Consider the following 25,655-nt stretch of genomic DNA (forward strand, 5'->3'; position numbering starts at 1 on the left):
GCAGATCAAATAACACTTTCTGGACTTGAAAACTATGAATATGAATACTTGAAACTATGAAATTGACAGTGTCTCCCATAACATGCTCATTAGGAAGCTGAGGAAGTATGGGCTAGATGAGGTGACAGTGAGGTGGATTGAGAGTTGGCTGCGGGACAGAACTCAGAGGGTTGTGATCAGCGGCACAGAGTCTAGTTGGAGGCCTGTAACCAGTGGTGTCCCCCAGGGGTCAATACTCGGTCCAGTCTTGTTTAATATATTCATTAATGACCTGGATGAGGGGGCAAACTGGGTGGGGTGGCTGACACCCCAGAGGCCGTGCAGCCATCCAGCATGACCTGGACAGGCTGGAGAGCTGGGCAGAGAAGAACCTAATGAGGTTCAACAAAAGCAAGTGCAAGGTCCTGCACCTGGGGAGGAAGAATGCAAAGCACCAATATAGGTTAGGGGTGGATCTGCTGGGAGGTAGCTCTGAGGAGAAGGATCTGGGGATCCTAGTAGACAGTAAATTATCCATGAGCTAGCAATGTGCCCTTGTTGCCAAAAAGGCCAATGGAATCCTGGGCTGCATAGGGAAGAGTGTGGCCAGTAGGTCGAAGGAGGTCATTCTCCCCCTCTACTCTGCACTGGTGAGGCCACAACTGGAATACTGTGTCCAGTTTTGGGCTCCCCAGTTCAAGAGGGACAGGGAACTACTGGAGCGAGTCCAGCGAAGGGCAACTAAGATGATTAAGGGACTGGAGTGTCTCTCTTATGAGGAAAGGCTGAGAGAGCTGGGGCTCTAGCCTGGAGAGGAGAAGGCTGAGGGGAGACCTTATTATGGCGTACAAGTATCTAAAGGGTGGATTGAAGGAGGATGGAGCCAGGCTCTTTTCAATGGTTCCCAGTGACAGGACGAGGGGTAATGGGCACAAGTTAGAACACAGGAAGTTCCGTTCAAATACACGGAAACAGTTCTTTAAGGTGAGGGTGACAGAGCACTGGCACAGGCTGCCCAGGGAGGTTGTGGAGTCCCCTTCTCTGGAGATTTTCAAGACCCGCCTGGATGCAGTCCTGAGTAATGTGCTCTGGGCAATCCTGCTTTGGCAGGGGAGTTGGACTAGATGATCTCTAGAGGTCCCTTCCAACTCTGAAAATTCCGTGATTCTGTGATTCCGAATAGATTAGCACTGATGGTACCAACGTGGAGCAGGAGGTCTTTTGAAGAATAATGTGTCATCTTTCACTGCAGTAGCCCCACTGAAGCCATACAAGTATACAGGTGGTAATATTAAGAGTAGATGTATATTTTTGGTTTAGTGAGGGCTAAAACCTGCAGTGCCTATCAAACTAACTTCCTTTTTAGGTAAGGTATTGGCAAAGAACACGAGGCCAGAAACTGAGCAGTAGATTTGATCTCGCAGGCATGAAAGTGAATTCTAGTCATGGCTGCCGACTTCCCTTCTTGCGTATGTTTGAATGAAATGTTAAAATTATGTTTGTACTTTAGCAGCCCATAGCTGCAGAGATCTCGGCTGCAGAGATCACTGCAAGTTGCAGCACTGCAATGAAGTTAGAGGTAACCACAGAGGAGTCGGGCCTTTGTCTCTGAATTCCAGCTGTTCATTTCTTACTTCAAACACTTGCAAAAATATATAGCCATTGCCTCTCATTAAATTTCCTCTAGCTGCCTGCCTGTCTGCCGTGTTCTGAGAATTGAAGCAAAGCTATCTAAGAGATGCAAAGATACCTGAAAATGCAGTCTTCTACCTCGTAAGTTAAAAGGATTTTAATAAATCAAATGAAAATTGCTATAGGCAGTTTCTGGAACAAGCACACATGTACACATTCATGTATGCATTTTCTCACTTCCCTCTGTTTTTGTTTGTTTATCGTTCTGAGGGGTTTAAAGTACAAAAGTGTTCCTTGCATCAAATACAGCGTATATCATCACTACTTAAAGCAGAAATATTCGGTGTGCGTTTGTCGTCTTTCATGATTATATCTGAACAGTGTTTATATTATTTTTAGTGTTATTTCATATTTATGGTGTACCGAAGACCCTATGAGCTACATTCAGACAGGAGGAGAGATGAAAGCATGGCACATTTGTTTACCATTAATCATTACCAGTTTTTAATCCCAGTCCCCACCTTCTCCGTGGCAGTTTTCCCTGGGTGGAAAGGGGCTGGTGGCTGAGGCATGTGGGGTCGTGCGTGCGCAAAGCGTGGGATGCGGTCTGCTGAGAGCTAGCTTCGCCCTCTCTTATGATCCTTGCTGAATCCTGCCAGCACCTGGTCCTGGTCCTCCAGGGTTGGGAGACACAGCCCAGAGCCTGCAATAAAAAACACCAAGCGGCAAGGAGCAATCCTACAGCCGGTGAGGGTGTTGGGTGTTGCCAACGTGCCCCTGGGCTGCCTCGCCAGCACGGGCCAGGAGCCCCACGACAGCTTTGTGTCCTGGCTCAGGGTCAGGACAAGGCTTCCCCAGGCAATGCCTTCTATTTCCTTCAGGTGATGGCAGAGAAGAGCCAGATTGTATCAGAAAATGTGGCTTTGATGCTTGGTTACCATTACTAAAAATATCTGTACTTAAAGAGAGGCCAGATCAGTGCCACCAGCTCCATTGGAGGGTCTTAAACCAGTACCTGGGATTGCAGCAGAGAGCGTGTGCATTTGTTGGGAAGAAAATCAAAATACCATGATCTCTTTTGCAGCATCCAGTTTTGTCTGTTTTTCTGGGTTTAATGAGGTAGCTGATGGAAATCAGGGGTCCTCCCTTTGCCCATTGCAACACTAGGATGAACCCCTCAGTGATCTTAAATTCATCCTCCGGCTGCCCTTTCCTCATGACTAGAGTGAAATGAGGCAATAACCTCATTTGATTTGCGCATCCCACAAAACTTGCCAGTGAGGTTAGAGACCTCTGTGCCACTGATTTAAGCCTGATGATTCTGGGTTGGTTTCTTCTTCATAAACTGCATAGAGGTATGCTGCAGACCCCTCAGCTTGGAAACCACTGAAGTAGAAGAATATTGCAAATTTTGTGCTGATGGATTTAAAGAAGAAATAATCTGTTCATGCAGTATGCGAGATACAAATACGAGCTAGCGGTGTGGCTGTATGGCTTTATTTTTGAAACTGTGCAAGTAGAGTTACATTCTAACTGTTGTATTTGGGGCCCAGTTCCTAATAAGATCCCAGATATGGCAGAGTACAGGCATTTCAGCAATAAGGACTAAAGCTAATCGAGTGAACTTCACATAATTATGAGCTGAGAACTTAAAGAACGTAGCGTGTGTCCCTCATGTCCCAGAGGTGAGCACAGACTGATAGCAGAGACCATGAAGAGAAAATATCGTGTGTGGAAGCATGATGGAGCCCTGAACTGTGATCCAAAGAGGGAAGCAGTTGGATTTATGGGCTTGTACATTTGCGCTATTAGTGTACCTATTAACAAATGCTGTAGATTATTCCTGCTAAGCATCTTGAATTTCTTGGAAAAATGGTTTTCTGGATATTGCTAAAATTAAGTTGTCTTTTGTCTGTCAGTAAGGAAAAAAATAGTAACAGTCAAAAGATTTTGGACAGCACTTTCTTAGAGTCTAGATAGCAAAATGGCCATCCTGTTGGGTTTGGATTTGACAACCTGATACTGGCATTAGCCTGAAAAGTTAGTAGTTCTCTGCTCTTCTCCTGCACAATAATACTAATACAGACAGATACGTGTCCGCAGGGGATAATGTCACTGCCTGGACAGTACAGGCTCACGCTTACCAAAGCTGTGAGCCAAATGAAGCCCTGCAGGCTACTTAATCACTTAAATTGAATCTGCATTTTCCTAAGTGCTGTGGTTGTAGTGACTTTCATAGAAGTCAGTAGGTTTAACTCATTATTTTAGTTTCCTTTTTTTTTTTTAATATTGCTTTCAAATGCATTTTATTGTCTTTTGGTTTATTTCGTTGTTGTTGTTTTATTTTGTTTCTTTATTTCCAGTGGGATTGTTCTTAAATAACAGGTTTTATAATCAGACTGGTAGAGGTGTTACACTCAAAACATTATTTATGGGCAAAGAAGAAACACCAGAAGATAAAGCCAGGAATTTATTATTACTATCATTTAAATTTTAACAGTTTAATTGAAGAATCATTATTAGTTGAGATCTAATTATTACAGAAAATAATACTGCTGTGCAGAAAAGGTTTCAGTAATAATAACAATGTCAAAATTGTTATACGCACACTTCTTAGTTTCTTCTGCTTTTCCTGGTGTTTTTTTAACCCTCCCCCTGGTCCTGAGGGTCCTGAAATGGGCAGTCTCCATTTGGTGGAGGTTGGTGGGGGCATTAGGGTATGCCATTGGCATCTGGGAGGTGTATGATGTTTATCTTCATGGTTTCTTTTTTCTCACTGTGGGATCTACTTGAGGCCATTTTTGTGGTTGCTAACGCACTTTTAGACCTTGCTTTTTGTTCACTGAGCTGAAGCTCCGCATTGCAGCCAAGTTTACTGTACACCGCACCTTTCACGGATGTCAGATACTTCTTTGTTCTCCTTGTTACCTCTACAAGTAGTTTTGTCCAGCCCCAGGTCTGGACTTCTTTAGCTGACCGCTGGTGAGTTGTTTATAGCCCTGGGGTCTCCAGTGCCAGCCCGTGCCCATCTCTGATCATCCCCTGTCTGCCCTCCTCTGTGCCGCAGCCTGTGTCTCCACTGCTCGATGCCGCTGCTATCCCACCAGGCCGGTATTTCGGTATACTACAGAGTTGTAAACCATGGTGGCACCATGCAAAGGAAAATAAAAATACAACAAATTAGCTGTAGCCACCCGGTCAATTAGAAGAGCTGCTGTTGCAGCTGAAGGAGGTAAAGCAAAGCTGTGGGCAGGTGAGGAACGGTTCAGACGGGGCAAGTCTGACAAGCCTCGGTCCTGAGACCTTGCAAACTCAGCACACAGCCTGTGACCTGTTACTAGCAATGGGAATACCATACTACGGGGCTGCAGGGTAACAGAGGTCATGATACAACACAGGCATGCTTCACACTGTGGGGTATTTGTGTAGAAAATGTGAGATAATGTGGACATGAAAGGCAGCCATAGTTTGGAGTGTCAAATGTGTATTTTTCTCGTGGGCTCTCCACTCACCTGTCTGGTATAAGATAAACAGTAGCACACTGTTGGGGTTGGAGCTCTCTGTTTTGCTTTTGTTTTATGAAATATTTTCCAGTCTTGGTAGGTTGCTGAGACAAATAATACAGTACTTGCACATCTAACAGAACTGGCATTCTAGTTACTCGTTTTCAGGTAATATTCATACAGATCAGTAAAAATGCTGAACTGTTTTATAAAACTCGGGTGCAAAGACACAGTCCAGTACAAATTCTGTACAAATTATCTGTAAATCAGCAAAAGACACTGTAGGAGCGCTGGGACAAGGCAAGAGCAGGAGGCCGGATTTATCGTCCCATGTTTATTTCTTTCTAATGCAGAGTCCGCAGCTCTCCATTTGTTTATCTTCAGGAATATGTAATGTATTTCTTCCTTCTTATTCCTGGGTGAGAGTATGTATGAATTATCATGAGACACAAGTCCAGAGATGTATATTAGATAGTGTGAACTGAGAGAGTACATTCATAAAATTTTTATCTTTGGGCACTTTTTGAATGTCTGCCGACTAGAAGGGGATGGTTGCAGATGCAGTGTAGGGGATTGTGCAGCTGGGCAGTTATTACCGTACCTCGTGACCAGGAGTGCATGCGTTGCATTAGCGATAAGGGAAAAGGAGAGCATCCTTATTTGTCTTATCTTCTGCATCTGTAAATTGGCACTTTCTGTATCACCGTGAACACTGAGAACCAGGTACAGAGGGTCAGGTTTTCTCCTTGCTTGTACTTCTGTTAATCCAGTTAACTCAGTGTCATGATATGGTAGCACAAATCAGCTGCGGTTAGTGTTTGGGCCGTGCTATTCCCTGCTGATAAAACCCTTCCACTGTAGAAAATGTTGGAGCTTCTTAGCAATTCTTGGAAGTTAAGTCATACATAGTGATTTACCTTTCAGAGATGAATCTTAGTTTTGAATTTATTTATTTGTTTCATTACGCGGGTGGGAAACTTTCCAGCCTTATAAAACTGAAAAGAATTGGAATTGGTTCTCTTGGGGAGACGGCTGTGCTGGAATGGTTTTCGTGTGAAGGAAGCACAAGTCACAGAGCTCCTCACATTTCAGATTCCTTTACCTTACTTTCAGCAGTTCAGGTGCTTGTTGCGCTAGCTGGTGGGGTACAAACCCAGGTGTATGCACGGGAACAGGCCCAGTATGTTTTTAGCAGCAGATCACCAACTGTCGGCAGGGCACAGAGGAACCACTCTGGCAGTAATCAGACTGATTCTAGCACTTAGTGCTAGCCTTTCCATTTCGGCTGTAATGAGCCCTGCTGTGATACCCATCTTCAGGTGACCAATGGTGGGTGCAGATAACCAAGCAAAAAATTCCTTTAAATGCAGCTCCTCCTCAGCTGGGTAACCGCGAGCTACCAAAATATGCGTAATAAGAGGTAAGAACTTCCACATTTCCCGCATTACCTTGTCAGCTGAAATATAGCAGTGGAGAAAACTGTGTTTGGATTGATTCAGACAGATCATGCTGAAAGGCCTGCACTCGCAGGGAGTGTTTATTTAGATGTGTTAAGGCCAAACGCTGAAAATACCCTGTAAGTGGAACAAGTAGAATACAAATATATGAAAAGTGTAAAGCGTTCAGGCCTCCTTTGACAATTCCTTGCCCGTAATCTGTTTGCCAAATTAGTAACGGAAGTTGTAACCAGTATTGCAAGGTTGCCATATAGGTATTCAGATGCTTAGACTATTTCGTACTGTCAGCTGGTACACTGGCTTCAATATTGTCATTCTGAAGTGAACTTTTAAACACATAATTACATGGAGCTGAAGTAAAAATCATATTGTAATATCTAATATAAACAAGGTATTCTATTTCAAGTGGTTCAGTCAAACTTAAAGTAAGAAAATCCAATAATGGGAGGCTTAAAAATAGAACCTCTCCCTCTTATTAACTTAAGCCATTTTAAAGGGCAAAAATATACCATTAAAGCTTTTATTTAGGCTCTTTTATTTTTTTAACAGGACTGGGAGTTTCCACATTTTATGGGTGATGTTGAAGTGAATCTTCCAGGCTTGCCATCTGCACACATGCAGTTCAAAGTACCCTATTTCCAAAAGATCTTCAAAGAGGAATATCACATACATATAACAGGTATGTAATCTTACAGATTGTGACACAGTCACACAGTGCACTGCTTCTGTGTAACAAACAGATGTATGCTAACATGTTCTTAACCACTTTTTTTGTGTGTGTGTCCCAGATTACCATTTTTATGTCTGTTTATCTGTCTAAATCCACATATAAACATCTTGGGGAAATGAGGGACCTGTATCTTGTGAATCAGAGAGATCTGCTGTTTTTTATGGATTTCAGCAACTTCTCGTGACACTAAGTAATACCTTGCGTAGCTTCAGAGATCTTTTATCTAAAATTACTCTCCAGGGGAATTAGCGGCTTATTTCATGTTCAAATCTCTTACGTGTTGAGATGCCTTGCTATGATTTATGCTAATATCTTTTCATAACTTCGGTCATTCTCATCTGGCAAAGGCCACTCGTAACCGTACTTCCATCAGTCATCTAACCAGAAGCAGACAGTTAAATAACCTCAAATAAAATAGAATTGCAGTTATTCAAATGGATGGTACATATAGGTAAAAAGTACCTGATCCTTGCATACTGTGAGACAGTATTTTAATAACAGTAGGGAATGAAAAAGAGAAGAAGGTTAAGTAGGGATAAATATTTTGGTTTTACCTTCAGGCTATGCACAAGGAGCATAGCTTCTCTCTTATATTGGGAAGAGGTGGATAATAATGGATAGCAAAAGAGCGCAGGTGTGAATTGACAGGAGTCTTCAACTGCTCATATAAACAATCACAGCACATAATACTGTACAGGAGTAAGACAGATGAGAGCATCCAGTGACACAGCCATATGAAACTCCTGCAGAGCAGGGACAAAAGGAGCATTCACATATGATACAGAGGTAAGGCCAAGAGCTAGCAGGTAAGTCACAAGCTCACCAGGCAGCAAAAGCCAAAAGAGGAAAATGTGCTGAGGAGGAAAGAATGATGAATGCAGGACTCAGTTGAGATAGGCTGAATGAGGCCTCAGAGAAGGCATTTTCAGCAGAGAAAGCAGAAATCTGTGTGATCAGATTAAGAACCAGAAAAGAAGAGAAAATGAGTGCAAAAGTTACCGGCTGGCTATTGAATGAGGCAAGGCAAATGGGCCAGTAGGAAGTACAGATGGAGGGATGGAAAGTTTTTCAAAATTGGCTGTAGGTGCCCTGCTGGAATACTGATAGAGATCAGGCAGCCAGCAAGAAGACAGAAGTGCTGGGGCATGTCTGAGTGAGACCATTTGAGCCACTGGTGGTTTATGGAACAGGCTGAAGTGAACAATCTCATGGTCAGTGACTAGAAGGCGTAGAGTGAGAGAAGATGGGATGTGTACATGATGAACATGTTTTTTTCTCCCAAGTGAGCGAAAAGAAAGTGGAGAGGTAAAAAAAGAGCGTAAGCATCAAATATTTGATGTGAATTATAGGCATGGTATTCAGGGAGAGGGAAAATTTTTTTTTTTTGCCTGCTTCTCAAGACTAGAGCATGAATTTGGAGGGCCTCAGTCCCACAAGGTTCCCAGATGCCCTGCAGTTATTCCATTGTATAAGGAGAAGTAGTGGAACAGGTGCACAGACGTGTATGAACGACTGAGGCATGGTAGGGTTGACTGCACCATCATACAGAAACTCAGGATATGATCATTGTAGATGAAAAGCAATGGGTGATAGAAGAGGGGCTGAAAAGCAAAGAACAGTTTTGCATTGTAGAAGAGACAGGGATATTGATGACAATCAGGGAAGAACAAAGAATAAGCAACAGCAAAGAACATAAATTAGGGATCAGAAATACAACTGCTAGCAGTGCTGCTGTTTGAAAACAGACCAACCGAGATGAGCCAATATTTATGCATTGTAGAGTCTTCTGCAGAGAGGACTGGAGGCCTTTCTGATTTTCTGGCAAGAAGGCATTCTTTTAATGAGGATAAGCTAATGAATAGGGGCTGTGGAATATTTTTCCCTGCCTAGCATTAACAAGATCCATTTATTAGATTCACTAGACAAATCAATCCATTTGACTGCACATCACATAGTCTGTCTACTGAGTGCCTGTTTTATCTCGGTGCTACACCACCCTTTAGGAGATGTAATAAACAGCCGTAACACATGGCACAAGAACCTCCCTTTGGGTAAGTTTTGCTCAAACCATCTGTTCTTGCCATCAGTTCTTGTCTTAGGTTAGGGTATCATCTTGGATCATTTTCAAGCTCTAGTTACTGTGTGGATGTGTAGATACTTGTAATTTTCTATTCAAATCAAGGAGCTAATAAAAGAAAGAAAGAAAGAAAGAACTGGTTCAATATATATATGACAAGACAAACGTAATCCAGTCTGAAATGAGGGTAGAGCGTGATGCACATGAATGCAACTGCAGCAGATGACATGGGGGTAGGACATTGATAATGGCAGGAAGCCTGCTGTATTTAGGCCCTGTTTAATACGTAGGATCCAGAGTGTTAAATCTAACCATAGGACTTCTTTCTAGTAACAAGCAGGAAAAGAAGATTAAAGCCCAAATATAATTTATTTTAGTTCGTGCTATAGGGATGAAGTCAGACTGTAAATCTATGAGCTGTGCCCTGATTTATGGGAACTGGAAAACCTTTCTCCCAAATAGCAAGAAAACATGGCTGAAATACCATTTACCATCTTTTTCCTAGCAAATTTTATTCTTCATAAGTTCTTTTACAGTCTGTTTTGGTCACTGTTGATTGATATAAATAAGAGCAGCTCTAGGACTCACCTGAGCAGCCCTATTCAGTGCTGCATTGCTCTGATGAGCAGCGGTCCGACAAAGAAGCAGTAAAGGGACATTCAGAGGAGTAAAGGACTTCAAACCACCTTTCTGTTGGTGTCTGCTTAATGGCTTCATGCAAGTTCTGTACAGATGAAGGATTTCGGTTACATGATCTGGGTTGCCAGCTTTCCTGATTTTATCACAAGTCTTGAGACAGTTGGGTTCTTTTCTTTTGGGTGGTTTTTTTTGCTGTTTTGTCTTAAAGTCTTAGCTCCGGAATTCAGTGACTGTGTGAGAATTTCAGCTTTTATATTTTTTAAATAAAGCTCATGATTTCAGAGAAAAAAGTGAAATGTTGCTTCTGCATAACTCCGTGTCTAAAAAAGCAGATAAATAAAACAGTACTAAGTGTATTATTTTTAACCCATCTTGCTACTTCAAACTAACATGCTTTCTTAGGCCTGACTTGTGGTTTCTGAGTACCGTAAGTTGGCAGTAATGTTGAATGAACATCTGCAGCCTGTAGCTGATATGCTTCAGTGTAATTTTAAATTTACTATCAAAAGCGTATCTTATTTTTACTGGTAACCGAGTACCATGTTTTACTCAAATTTCTTTGCATCTAGGAAGTCCTAGCAAGCATCCACTCAGTATTAAATATTTTTATCCTGTTTTGATAGCTGCTTTTATCTATGAACATCAAAAATAACTTGAATTCCTGCATCTGCTTAACTCATCTGGATTTCCCTTGACAGATGGTTCACTGCAATGTGTGTTTTCCTTCTTGGGCTGCTTTTTATGAAAATACATAGACTATCCTAGTTTCTATAATACCCAGGGAAATTTGTAAAACTTAAAAGTAAATTCTGTTACTTCGGTTTCTTTTATGGTTAAAAGGCACTGGGGGGCCTGACTGATACCCTTTAATAGCAGGACTTGAGATCCTAGAGCATCTGCTGTCAAGCGTGTGGGTAAGTTTCAAATGGGAAATGTTAAGGTTTGGGTATCAAAAGAAGATGGGAGATTTTTCTGGCTGTTTATAAATGTGTTTCTGAGTGCTGATCGAGCCAGAGTGCCCTTCCACCCAAAGGAGAAATCATCATCTTCATGGCTGGTGAGTGCCTAGCACGGCTGGCTTGTGGAGTTAAACCAAAAGTGTATCTAGATTCAGGACACGGGGAAGCCTGAGGGAGCCCATGGGCAAAAATAGAAAGGTTAGAGGTAAAAACAAAGCTGTCTGTGCACACAGATGTGAAAAAAACTCAGAGGATTTGCGGCTTAGTTCAGCTGTGAGCAGTCTGTATGTATGTATGTTGCTAATAACACTAACGCGACAGAAGATATGAAGAATGTTTCAGAGATACCTGAATGTTTTGCAGAGGTGTCTGAATGTTTTTAGTCACAAAATGCAATTGAGCTAAGAGTCTAAAGTCAACATTTCCTACAGTAGCCTCTGGCTGTGGTTGCACAGCGTGAGGCCACTTGAGTCTAGCCTTAATAAGTGGAATTTTCACATTTCCTCTCGACCTCAGGAGAGATGCTGAGGACTGGCTTCTACATGAGATCTCTGGTTTTTAGGCCATGACTGCTCTGTTACAGAATGGACATACAAAAATAAAAATGCTCCAGAATCATCAGCTGGTGTGGGATATTTGGACCTGCGGGATCTGCCTCAGTTGCCCAGCAGATCAGTTGCATGTGGGATTGTGGACTAGTTGCTGAACCACTTGTAGGTCTTATCAGCCTCTTTAACAGTGAGCGCTGCCCAGACATATTGTTCAGCTGGCAGAAATAGGTGCGTTTCTGGAAAAAGGAAAATCCATACCTCTTTCACCACGAGAAAGACCCTACCCTGACATTCATGTGCAGTGCACGTTTGTTGTTCAGCTTCAGCATAGAGGGGAGACTGTTTCTAAGCAGAGTCCCATTGTCCTGGTTTGAGGCTGGTGTACAGAGCATGGTCCTACGATGCAGGTCCAAACTGCCATAAGTGGAGAAGTGTCAAGTTTCCCATCTGGTGAGTGCTCTGGCCATGAGGATACAATCCTCCTCAACAGCCATGCTTTCTCTGAAAATAGGGATCAAGTTTTCATCCCCAAATAGTGGTTGTAGGCTACAAGGCCTAGAAGAGAGTGTCACGTTCTGCATCACAGCCTCACAGAGGCACCCAGTATATGCTCTTGCCTAGTTAGATACCTTCAATTTTTCTTTTGGGGGATACTTATTGCACTGAATTTCAATATTTTACCATATTTCCCAACACACCAAACCAGATTCCTGACTCCAAATATCATGTGTAGCATGTAAGAACTTCAGCGCTGCGAACACCAGTCATCAAGCAGGTCATTTTTAGGTAGTGCACGGCTGAGTGACACAGCCTGTTTTACCTTTTAATTTTCTTCATTGTCACTTCGTTGAAGAGTCTGGGTATAATTCTCTGTGGGAATGATTGACTAGCCTTCCAGTCTTGACAGCCGATCTTACTACATCCTTCCATTTCAAATTGTGTCTATGAAAAATCCACCAGCTTCAAGGAGGGCTAAATGGTGCCAAGTACATGCCAGTACAGGCCATACAGACCTCACTGGAGTAGAATGAACCCCAGGGCAATACTGGTACTGATCCTACCAAAATTGGTTAAGAGACAAATTAAATGACTTCATAATGTGGGACTCTATTTTCCCTTACGACGTTTCATCTGTAATAAAATTTGAAGTGCTTTCAAATAAATTATAAATATATTTTTTAAGAAAATTAATATCTATAGCTTCATAATATATTTATTCTGACTCTTCACAAAGCTATAAGCTTGAGCTTGTTTATGCACAAGATGAGAGGTCAGGAGTGACTTCTAGTTTACCAAGTTTATTTCTTATATGGGCTTGATATATGACTTAAAGTTTGCTTTAAAAAGCATTATGCTAATATTAAGTTGCAATATACAATCATTTCATGTACATAGATTATACACGCGTAATGTTAAAGCTTGGTCAGTATTATAAATCTCAAAAATGACTTGTCATGGGGAATTATCAAATAGATGTTTTGTGAGTGGAGACTGTCAGGTCTCTTAGTTCAGTCTGCTTCAACACATTTATCACTGATGTAGAAGGATTGCTCGGCAAATTGGGCTTATTTGGCTATCGCTCCTGCTAGTACAGCAGTAAAGTACGTGTTTTGGAAGAGAGATAGGCAGCAGAGGACACTGTATTCTAGAAAGAGGCAAATACTTTCTGTAAGTAACCAAGACAGCACTAACTCCCAGTCAGTTTGTGTCTAAGGAGATTAACACAGCCCTTGGCTACAGGGAGTACTGAGGAGGTGTAGGAAGATGTCATTGTATTCATATATGGATATAGTGAGACTGTTACTCATATACAGTGTTTGCTTTGGATGACAGCAGTGTTCAAAAGAAAAGGAAAAATCATAGAGCTCATCAAGCGTGACAGTGATGGAGAAGATGGAAAAATTGTCTAGAAATGAGAAAGTTAAGGAGTTTTGAGAAGATCCATTATGGAATAGAGGCAAGTCCCAGGCAACTAGCTGCCACTTAGACACACAGGTTGCGGTTCATCTTAGTTAACTGAGGTTTCTGCATCGAAGCTGTTTATCTAAGCACCCTTGATGGCCCACACTGACCCAACGACCCTGACAGCAGAGCTTAGGGCTGTGCTCCTGCCTGCCTAGCTCTCTCTAGGAGCTGAGTGAGGGAGTTTCAAGTTCGTGCTTTTTATGAGACAGGAATAATTGAAATGCTTCTCTCTCTCGTATCAGGTGAGCACTCAAATTCTTAACATGAGGGTGGAACCTTTTTTAGACAGATCCATCTTAGAAGAGGTTCACAATTATGCAACCACAGTGTAGGATAGATACTACATGAAGCCTGAGATCAAGCAACTGGCTACCTCTGTTCAGCATTTGCAGTGTTTTCTGCTAGCTTCTTAGTCAACTTCTTCACCAGCTGCAGGCTGCCATCTCAAGTCCTACTCCTTAGGTGGCTTGCTCTACACGTCACATTTAAGACAATGTGATTGCTGTGACGTCTACTGGGTGCCATCATGCCTAAAGAGGAGGTAGGTCATAGCTCAGCATTGCGATGTCTAAGTTTCCTTCGTCAGTCATACCTGAAACCTACAATCAAGAATACTGAAACAGTGTCTTTTGGCCCTTATAAAGGCCATCTCAGTAATGTCCCTATTTCATTATGCTTCTTATTTTGATCTTTCGGTTGTCTTTTTTTTCTCCCTACACATACTCACTCTTGCCACGTCTAGCTGAAAGGAAAGAGCAATCCTGGTCCTACACGAGTTTTTCCCCTTCCTACTATCCCTAGGGTCTAGCAGATCCCTCTGGAAAGTCACCTGTGTTGGTTCTGCAGAAACACAAAGTACCACAGATAATATTTTGATGAAGCCAAACCGAAAAAGAAGTGGAAGGTCTTTTTGGATGGTCTTATGATGCATTTTCCTGGGAAAAGAATATGGAAAACATTTGGGGGCAACGCAGCAAGGGTTGCTTTCTGATCGAAACAGTTTTCTGGTTGAAACACAGAGTAATATCTGATGACAAATTATTTTTTCAAAAACTGCCCAGGAGAACAACCATAACAGAGAAAGGAAGTTTTGAATGCAGTAAATCATGTTTTCTTTCAGACTGGCCGCAGATAAACAGATAATGGTTCTAATACTTGTTTCATTGTCATTTGTGTTTAGCCTATTTTCCTAAGGAAATGAGAATTATGTGATCGTGTTCTCCCTGTGGTTTGGTCTCACTCTCTCTCTATCCAACACTCAGTCAGCATCAAATAACTTTTGAACCCACAGCCAGTTTCAAAAACATTTTTCAGAGGGTGGGAATCTGAAGAATAGTGACATTATCATTGTGGCCTAAGAAGTGGTGGTTAGGTAAAGGAAAATCATCTACGTTAGTGCCCAGCTGAGGAAAAAGCAGGAAGAAGTCAGCTATTATATTCTGTTTGACAGCAGCCAATTGATCAGTGAATATGTGTGTCCCAGCCAGCCCGTCAACACACACTATGCAAGATATATTCTGTCTCTGTCTGTTGAAAGGTTATACGTGATGGGGAAGCTCAGGTTATTCTGGTGGAGAGAAACACAGGAAATACAGGGCAGAAATCCACAGGAAACATCATCAAAATAGATTGTATTGTTGGTTATTGTGTTTCATGTTTTAACATCATTTTCAGTGTCTTGGTGTTGATTTAAAGAACTTAAATAATATAAAAATTTTATAAAAATATTATATAAATTTCTAAAATCATAATTTTCTTTAAAAGTCAATTATAATATTGATGGAAACCCAGAAAAAAAGATAGAGGAGTTATTCAGGAATTATGTGAATAGGATTGGCCGCAAGGTCTTTTTAGTGCAGTTTGATTTCTGGATAGTGACAATAACACAAGAGAATGAACATTGTTGTTCATTTTCAGTCTAAGTATAATCTAGATTGAAGAGGACTATTAAACACAATTGCTGAAATATGAAGAATTACCGTCCTTACCCTCCTGGAGCATTCTGGTCGTACAATTTGAACTCAGACTTTCAGGAACTGGAATCCATTTATTCTTTATGAAGCCAATGACATAAGTAATTTGATAGATGCTCTGATACTTTCATTTTCTTTTTCACTTGAAACACATTTAAATATGATTCCAGTACAGACCAATAAAATTCATCACCAGTAGGAACATTCCCCCACGAATGTCCTTTTACATCTAATGCTGACATGTAGGTGTGCTGCTGGGTTCTTGGGTAGTGCCAGTCTTCACTGCACAGGTAAGACCTTAACATAGGTCCAAAAGGATTTTTTTTTTTTTTTCTCTGAGTAGCTTTTGCATATGACTGCATTTGTACTGCTTCTAAAACAGATATATCAGATGACAGAACTTTCTTTTTCCAAACAGGCAAATGGTTTAACTACGGAATTATCTTCCTTGTTTTAATCTTGGATCTGAACATGTGGAAGAACCAGATATTTTACAAACCTCATGAATATGGTCAATATATAGGTCCCGGACAGAAGATCTACACAGTGAAGGACTCAGAAAGCTTGAAAGACCTTAATAGAACTAAATTATCTTGGGAGTGGAGATCAAACAACACTAACCCATTGACCAACCGGACCTATGCAGAAGGAGACATGTTCTTGCACAGTAGATTCACGGGCTCTAGCCTTGATGTCAAATGCCTGGCTTTTATTCCAAGTTTGCTGGCTTTTGCTTTGTTTGGTTTCTTCATCTGGTTCTTTGGGCGATTTCAGAAAACTGACCAAGGCATGGAGAATTTAGACAAATCATACACAAGAATGAAACGAAAGTCACCGTCAGATATGGGAATGACACGAGAAAACACACAGGTGTTAGTAGAAGAACCATTAAGTTTTCAAGAACCACATCTCGTATCCATAAAATCAGACTTAAGTGAAATAGTTTTTAATTCTTCTCTCCTAACTTCTGAAAACTTGAACGCACAACTGAATGAGCAAGATAGCCCTTTACAGCCAGTACCAGAGTCCTCTGTCCCTAAGAGTAATCCTGTGACATAGAGGGAAATACCCAGGAAAATCAGTTTAAATAAGCAGTTACTATAAGATTTCAGTTTTACCTTTTGTAAGTTAAGATTTACATAGTGTTTAGAATAAGAAACTCAACCTATACCAAAAGGTGCTCAGCATGCTTTTTCTAGGAATTTTGGTTTTTATTTGTATTATAGTACGTGCCTACTGTATATCTAACATTCCTTTATAGATTGCTTCCCAAAATTGCACAAGCTATTTATTAAAACATTACCTTAACTGTATAATAGTGTATTAGATGATTACTTGCAGGTATAAAATTCTACCATGGTGGTGCCTTGAGACATTAAACTGTTTTTTAACTCAACACCAGATGTATAGCACAGTTCTTCTAATCTATTTTGCAAAGCTTTTTTGTATATGGTTATTTCAAGTATCATTTGATGTCTTGACAGAGGAGATAAATATAGTTATTCCTAAAGAAGGGTTTCTGTTAGGACATCACAACTTGACTTTGTTATTTACTCATCTGTGAAGTCAGTGACTTTGATGACCGGACTGCAGAGAAGCATGTTGATTACCTTTTAATTTTTGCTGGCTAGCTGCCAAATACAAATACAGCTTCATTATGCAGTAAACAGCAGAGTGATAATACAGCATGGGTCACTTCTTGTGAAAATATGACTTTCTCCATCAGTAATAGTAATTAGGTGATAATGCCTAATTATATTTTTCCTAATTAAAGATAAACTGCTTCTTGATGAAAAGTTTTGCCCTTCACCTTTTAGAAACAGAGGTGAAAATACATGGTCGAAGCAACTCTTTCCATCATCACACCAAACCTATGCAACATCAAAGAGCCAATAGAGTGATTACAGTAAAGAACACAAAGCCCATTAAATCCAGTATTTGTGTGGTTCAGTGCAGATATGGTCTGGGCATACATAAAACATACATAGAAACACACCACATATAGACAGTCTAACTTCTCCAAATACTGAAGAAATATTTAGAGGTTTTAATTAAAATAGATTAATAATTTAATTTTATTGTACCTTTTTTTTTTTTCTTCATTCATTATCCATGAATAAGTGTAACCTGGAAGCAGAAACATAGAGAAACTGCATTTTTTGCTTTTTTGAAGGCGACTTTGTGATGTGAATTCCTCTGCTGTATGATCAAACTATACATATGAGAGAAATCGCATATCTAAAACATCAGAAAGACTCTGATTTGCCTCTAATTTAGTTCTATAAATTGTTGCTACAAGTTACTAAATATAAATCATTTTAAGTCTGAATTATTTCCTTGTCATTTACTGGTGTTGCTGTATTTTGTCTTTGTGATTTTTTTATCTCCGTTGTTTTGATCTATCTGCTTTTAAGTTTTTGGAATGCTGAATTTAGCATGCATAATAGAACTATCCATTTATTAACTGTCACTTGAGAGCCAATTTTAATAAACATCATTCAACAATTGTTTATTATGAGGCAGGAACATATTCTGTTAGTTTTGCAATTTTTCCAAACATTTACCCATGCATTATCCTATTTAAAATCATAAATATTTCTGACACTGAAAAAGACAGGCAGTATCACAGTAATGTCAAAATCAACTATTTTGCTTATGGAACGTTTAATATCTTGTCAGGAGAAAGTTCACTTTATAATCAGACTAAATTTTTATTCATTAAAAATTATGACCAAAAATAAATGTATTACCTTTTGCCTACTGCAGCCTATAAACTTATTTAATTGACTTAAGATATAGTCAAAGGCAAGCCATTAATTACTAATAGTAAAACACTGTGACATCCTGCTTGACTATATAAGAGGTGACTATATTGATCTTTGGCTTTCAAACAGCATTTGATTTCTTAAGTAGTTATGGAAATAGCTGATTAATTTTGCAGTTACATGCTTCTCTGTATGTTTTGGACACTGAACCCAAGTACTGAAAAACTCCCATTAACTCATTTCTCCTTTTTGTGCAGAGGAGTGGTTAAATCCATTAATACGCAGGCAGAAAATGAAGGAATTACTTGAGCCTTACAGCCTGTGTGATTACATGACTCGTAAGAAAACTGTTATTAAGCATCTGATCCACAGCTCAAATAATTCTGTGACCTCATATTGAGTTAATGCTTTTAAGGTCATTATAAGCTTGCATGAAAAAGAGAAAAGCATCAAGTAATCCTAGATTTTGCATGAGTATTTAAATTAATGGTCAAGCAGAGAGACTGCTGATATCCTGAATTCATAAGAAGTTAAAAGATTCAGTGTAGCCACTCTCCATGGTCAACTCATCAATTAAAGGAGGAAGGGCTCCTTGGTTGTGTGGGAGTCTTATTTGCAAACACAGACACAGATGGGAGAAGAGGAGCATTTCCACTCTCCATTTCCAGTGTTAAGTTTGAGAAGCCCAGTTAGGTGGCTAGGTGTAGCCTAAGCTCCTTCTGAAGCAGGCAGAGGCTCGGGACCTGAACATCCTAAAGGCGGTTCAGTACCTTAGTCAGTTATCTCTGCATTAGCGAGTAGCGCAGCTCAGCGGGTGTGGGTTTGTGGAGTGAAGCAGTTGGTGCTGAGGACCCAGTGCCCACAGTGTGCGCATTTCGGGGTTTTACTTCAGTTTAGCTCATGTCTGGTCCTTATAAACTGGATGCACCATAGTGGCTGGAGAATGTTTCGGACAAATCTCATTCATGTGCAAAGACCATACAATTCGAATTAGGAGAGAGTAAGTGAGTGCAATCTAAACTGTATTCCTGAGCGGAGCTTCTAATGCAGAGTAATCCTCAGTCTTCTCCTGAAGCAATTTGTCTTCCTCCGTGGACTGTAGAAGGGTCCATGGGAGACTGAGTGGCTAAGTGGGAGGGTGAAATTGGTTACCCAAAATGGAAATATTCCTCCTCCAAGCACGTTCATTGTTTTCAACTGTAGTTCATTATTAATATTCTGAAATGCTTCGCTAACTCAAACCACTCTGAAATGCTTTCTAGTATAGTACCCGTCATGGGGACCTTGATATAGACGGTTGACCTTTTCTTGAAAGCCTAACTATTACACAAATTTTTTAGTCTTTTTTTTTCCTTTCCTGAAGAAGATGAAGAATCCATAGAAGGGAAGCAACTTGAGGAAGTGTCAATTTTTCACACACTGCGCAGGTCTCCATTCTGCCCTCTATAATAAACAATCTAGCAGCTGCCATCACTACAGGGCTGGCCTGTGTCTGCTTTGTCAGAGATCAGATTTGGTACAAGAGTTTTTCTTTTACCATAGATACACTGTACAGTGATGGATGATAGATACTACCTAAAATAGCATGCATAGAAGAGACATCTCTAGGATAAGCACATAAGATTTATGAGCCCACAGGTGCCTATAAATTGCTTTAGCATCCTCAACAATTACCTTTGGGGAGATAGAAATGACATGGAACAAACAGAAGGTAAGAATGTTTGTAGAAAGTACCTTAAATGTAATATTCATGGTTATGAAAGGGTATATGTATGTCTAAAATCCAGTTGTATAAGACATATGTGTATGTCTTAGGATCCTAGGGATCCATTGATTCTGTTGGAGGAAACTGCTGAGTCTCATGCAGATGATTCACTACAGCCCTCCATATTCCAGATTGGTCCACGAGTTACTTACTCCAGGTTGCTTCATCTCCTCTGCCTCCACTTCTATTGCCTAGAAATACAAAACCAAAAAAGAACATTTAATTGCACTACCTGCTTCCCCGAATTACATTTTTGTCTAATTTATGCAGAAAGTAAATTTGTTCTGTTTTAGAAGATTTCTGTCCTCTCCAGCTAGTATCATCATACTCTGGGCTACTGCACCGTATTACGGTATGTGTTAAATTATTGCTTCTCCTGCGGTGAAAAGCCTCCATTGTGACAACCACCTGGAAAAAAAAGAGCAGACACCTCTCAAAGACTGGGAAGGCAGCCATTCAGATACTTACCAGACTGGCAAAATCATTTTCCCAGAAGTGAACAGGTTATGACTCACTAGTAAAAGATGTAACAGATTTTTAATACAATGCCCTTAATTTTAACAACCTCCTAAGAGGAGCTCAGTGAGAGAGGACTTTTTATCTCAGGCCGTAAAGTTGAAGTAGTTACGGTCCTGCAAGCAGTGTTTCAGCTTTTTAGGTTGCATTTGTAAGTAACCAGCTTAAACTTTGAGCAGATTGAAAGAACCATAAAAATTAGACAGACCAAACTGCGAATAAGAACATAAACTTGATTCACTCGTAGCTGCCCGGTGCAGGATATAGACAAAACACACATTTATCAGATGTGAGAGTGACCCTGTGCTTGGGATTATGGATAGTGACTTGCGAAGATTCAAACTGTATTTACTAATAAACAATTGCAGCCCCTTTATCAACAGAGGTGCCACTGCAAAAGCCAGACAGAGCAGCTCTTCTAACATATGGTCTCTCTCCTGTCCATCCATTCTAAGTCACAAATGACAAAGGGGTTGTTCATTTTCCTGTGCACTCAAAACTGCCCTGTGGGGACCCTGGGCTCCCTGAATGTGATGTGGCATGTCATTGCCATGCCTAATATTCAAACTCCAAGTAGGACAACCAAGGACAGGCAAAAGGAGGAAGTCTGGTCTGTGAGTTCCACAGCCTTGAGGTGAAGAAGAATGGCTTACGTGACCATTTCAGGGGCAAATCAAGATAAATGGAAGTCCTGTTTCACAGGAACGTGAGGGGACAAATGGAGAGACAGCAAATCACTGTAAATTCCTTTGAGATATTCAAACAGAAGCAGCAAGTCCCCGTTTCCAAACGCTCACAAACAATTCTCAGCTTCCAGATGACTCCTGGGTGAGTAGCTCTTCTGGATGACTAGGTTTTAACACCATTTTATTTCCCTCCTAACACTTAATCTGCATGGGGGATGTCAGCGGCTTTTCACTGTTTAGGGGAAGAGGGTAGTTTTATGAACAAGAAGTAGGGAAGAAACTGATGAAGGAGAAACCCTGTGAGGCCGGTACTCTCCACAGCAAACTCCTTATTGGAGAGAGGAAAAGCATCAATCCAGCTGCTTTGCAAAGAGGAGTGTAGTAACATCAAATCCTTTCAGAAATACGTGCTACAGCAGCAGCCCAGTCACGGGGATACTTCTAATCTCATGCTTTTTCTTTGATGTCTGGCAATTGGGGTCTGCAGAAGAGCAGCTTATCTGATTCCTGCAGGCAGGTTATAGACCTGGGTCTCACGCTGCTTTGTGACATCTGGAGCACTTCTCTGCATATTGAATTCCTTCTTCCTTTTTTTTTTTTTTTTTGGGTTCCTCTAAAATGTCTTTCGTTCTTCTGTTTTTATTTCCAGTAATTCTTTATTGTTAGTGACCTAAACCACAAATCACCCACCAAAGGCCCATAACTGCTGTTATTGATACAGTACCATCTGTACACAGGCTCTGCCCAGCTAAGGACATTCTGCCAAAACAGCAACAGGTACCTTTCCTAAGGCTCTGTCACAACCCAGGGACAGATCAGTGAGAACACGGTTCATTGCGTACTGTATGCTACATGCAGAATGGTTTTTGGTCCTTCTAACCAGGCCCCCCCAGTGGAGCATTATAAAGGAATGTTTACAGACAGGGTTATTTTTATGGCTTTATGTATTTATTCAAGAAGACACATAACTGTGTAACATTAAAGCATCCAGAGCCCTGTCTCTCGTGTTGCAACCTGCCTTGCTCTCAGCTACATGCAAAGGAGACACAGGCCACGTGAACGTAATAGTTTTCCTCAAGTCTGCCTTCATTGTAGCTCTTCAATTCCCAGGGAAGAAAAGGGCTTTCGGCACACAGCCCCAGTGTGTCCCGCCTGGCACAGGTTCAAGGCTGGGGATTTTAAGGGCGAGCAGACTCCTTTCTTCTCTTAAGACAGAGGAGTACTGCTGCTGTGGCTGGCCGTGGTGTAATTCCTACCTGTCGTCAGGGAAATGAGAAAGGCAAGCAGAAAGGAGTCAAATGAGATGCAATACGTGTTTCTAAAAAGGCAACACTGGCTGCTTGTTTGCTCCCTCCTTTTTGCTGTTTTTCAGAGAGGCGGTTTGAGATAGATCAGATCACCAGTTATCAACTTTTTTTCATTGCTTCTTTTTCCCATGGAATTCTTCCCCACCATTGCCTAGTATTTGAATCTCTTTGTTTCTCAACATCCTCAAAATGCAGTTTCCGTTTGGGCTCTTCGTTTCCTCTCTGCTTACCTCTCCTTCACTTTCACAGGTTCACAGGGTAATCCCTGTGAAGGGAAGGGGTCTTAGCAGAAAGCAGGGCCCGCTCTGAGCTCAAACCTGGTTGCTCAGGGCTTTATCTTTGCAGGTCTTGAAAATACCCAAGAATGGAGACTACACAACCTCCCTGGGCAATTTGATCCAAAACCTTCTCAGTATTGCTGCGTCAATGTTGCCACTGCTGGAAAACTCCAGGAGAGATTCCTGGTAGTAGTAAATGGGAATGAGCAAACTATGCGCAAACCATGACAAGTGACACGGTGTGAAGCCAAAGCTATCAAGATGTGAGCGTGGCTCCATTCGGGTACACTCTGCCCTGTGGGAGTGAATCCACACCAGTTCTCACTAGATGCTACTCAGGCATAACTGAAAGCAGAGAACGGCACACAAGCACTGAAAAAAATCAAGACAATTTCGTTGTGATGCTGAAGTTAATTGTAATTATATTTCATACTGATGTAACTGATGTCTGTTTATTGCTTAGTACTGTATTTGCATATTGAAGAAGTCAATTATCTCTCCAGTTTGCAATCCTTGGCTCATGTAATCAATTACTCTGAGTGAATGTTTAACTTTACTCATGAAAGAGTCATACTTTATTATATTTCATCTAGAAGAACCAGTAGCACCCATTAGTAGAAGGGATTATTACATTTTTGCAAAACCTGTATGGAGCGGTCAGTGGGAAACAAATTTAATAGCTGAACTTATTATTGCCCTAGTCATTAATCTATATAACCATACTGTGATCTTTATTAACTGAGAAATCATTTAGATTAACTGAAAAAAAAGACTTCTTTCTTCTCAGACTTCTATTCGTATTGACTTTCTATGCCTCATATATGCCTGCACACACACGAGTGTTAGAACTGATCTCCAAAAGGAAAAATAGATTAGAAACCAATGCTTGCGTGTTATGTGGATGAAGGCTCGGCTGGTCAGGGGGTTGTTTTGTTTTAATTAAGGTGTAGCTAGTGCAACTAAGGAGCCCTTCCTTCCCAGCAGCTCTAGCAGAGGCAACCAGAAGAAAGCTGGCCCCATTCACGCTCTTGTCTGGGAGGGTGGCAGATTACTTAAAGAAATGTGAAAGGGAGACTGACAACTTTGCAGAAAAACAGCAAGTTTAAGCAGTAAAGGAGAGGATGAATGTACAAAGACCAAACAAATCGATACGATTTAATCCACATTTGTGTCTTAAAGCAGTAGCTTATCTGAAGAGCCTGTGTAATTTTAAAGGATAGAAAGACAAAGGCAAAGGAACTAGGTAATAAGAGAGTATCTTATTCAAAAACAGGTTTTAAAAGAATTTTCGATGGACTCTTCCTCCCTTGAAATAGAGATAAATGTCGATGATGACTGCTTCTGACACACTGCATGCCTTACTGACCTTCCCTTGTCAGGTTTAAGGGGACATAAAGGGAGTCAATGTGCTGGTGGCTACTGAGTCTTTTGGACAATGAAGCATATACTCAAACACTGTCACAGTTTCAGTATTTAATCATTCATGAAATCATTTGCTGAAAGCAGGTATAGCTTGAGCCAACAGCAGCTAGAGTTACTATACTGCAGAACTGCAGCAGCTCCAGCTGCTCCAGCTGTTTGAGGACCTTTGTGAAGTTCACTCCCTGTCGACTGTGGCAGCCTTGCCGGGTAACACTGCTGAGGATGCGTGTGTGGCTAAACTTCGGTGTCATCCAGCAATAACACAAACCTGATCCCACAAGTACAGATAATTTCCAGTAATCATTGTTTCTGTGTTTCCATGGTTACTGGAAAGCGAACGATTCCTATTTTTGCTTCATGAAACTATAGAAAAATTGAATGTTTTCCAAATCTGTGCAAGGTTAAAATTAAATTTTGAACAGACAATATAGCCTTCATGTGTGCCATCTCTTTACTCTCTTTCCACCCTTTCCGTCACCTCTGACCTGCACAAATCCCACCAGCTCCACAGGAAAGCTACTCCTCAGAAATAATCCCAAAGGGGGTAGAGATCAAGCTCTTTCCTATGGGGTCCTGGAGACACTTCAAGCATCCTTCATTGAAAAAGAAAAAAAGAATATTGATTCCAAGGTCTAAAGAGTTTGTTATTTATATAAACGCAGCTGAAGCAGATGTGGGAGAAGTCGACAGTAACCTCCTGCTCCATTTTCACAGCAAGTCTCCCTACGAGAGCCGGTATAATTATTTGTTGAACCTATCAACTACGGCTAGGCCTAGTGTGCTGTATTTAATGAAACCTCCATGGAAATGTGTGTTGTTGCACCTAAAGGAGTGGTTTGGGGTGTTTTTTTTTTTTTTATTTTTCCAGTTTTCAAGCGATACCTGTATCACATAAAAGAGCACAATGACGGGTCCTTAGTCAGTAACCACCCCGTGCTAACAGGTGCGTGAAATTCATGCAAAGGCACAAGCTCAGGTCCACGTGAGCGATATGGATATTGTAGGCCACTGCACCTGAACAGTTAGCCCTGTTGCTCTAAAGAGTGTTACCAAGGCACAGTGTAATAATGGTCTGACTAGACTTCAAAGGCATCTAGTTCATTTGAGTGTATTTTAGTGCCTTGCAAAAGGCACATGAAGGATTAAACACAGATAGCCCAAATGTCCCTCCTGGTGTTTTAATGGCTCCAACTTTACATCACAAAAATCTCCACCGTCTCTGTGGAGAAGTGAACCAGGCCGTTGACAAGACCTTTCTTAGAGACCTTTCTGCTCCATCTTCTGTAGTCTGCTGGAAAAATGTCCTTTACTCAAACTACCTACTCATCTTGTTACTATTTATACCACAGTAGCATGTGAGTGCCTCAGACAAATAAGACTATAAAGATTGGAAAGGAACTGCTTGAAGAATTTGCAGTACAAAAGACGTGCAATGGTAGAAAGGAAAATTA

At 40.9% G+C, this 25,655-nt stretch overlaps 1 protein-coding gene across 1 annotated transcript in view; it reads left to right on the plus strand.

Moving 5' to 3' along the window:
- Positions 1 to 18,029, plus strand: part of TMEM117 (transmembrane protein 117) — a gene marked incomplete at its 5' end in the record, with an annotated part of 126,578 nt that extends 108,549 nt beyond the window's left edge. Inside the window, 2 exons of the mRNA XM_082498550.1 lie at positions 7,121 to 7,250; positions 15,884 to 18,029. Coding sequence (XP_082354676.1) covers positions 7,121 to 7,250; positions 15,884 to 16,524 — 771 coding nt within the window. The 3' untranslated portion in view covers positions 16,525 to 18,029. The remainder of the gene's footprint in view (positions 1 to 7,120; positions 7,251 to 15,883) is intronic.
- Positions 18,030 to 25,655: the final 7,626 nt, after the last annotated feature.

Source organism: Vanellus vanellus (genome assembly GCF_965231255.1).
Source record: "Vanellus vanellus genome assembly, chromosome: 1".
Lineage (NCBI taxonomy): Eukaryota > Metazoa > Chordata > Aves > Charadriiformes > Charadriidae > Vanellus > Vanellus vanellus.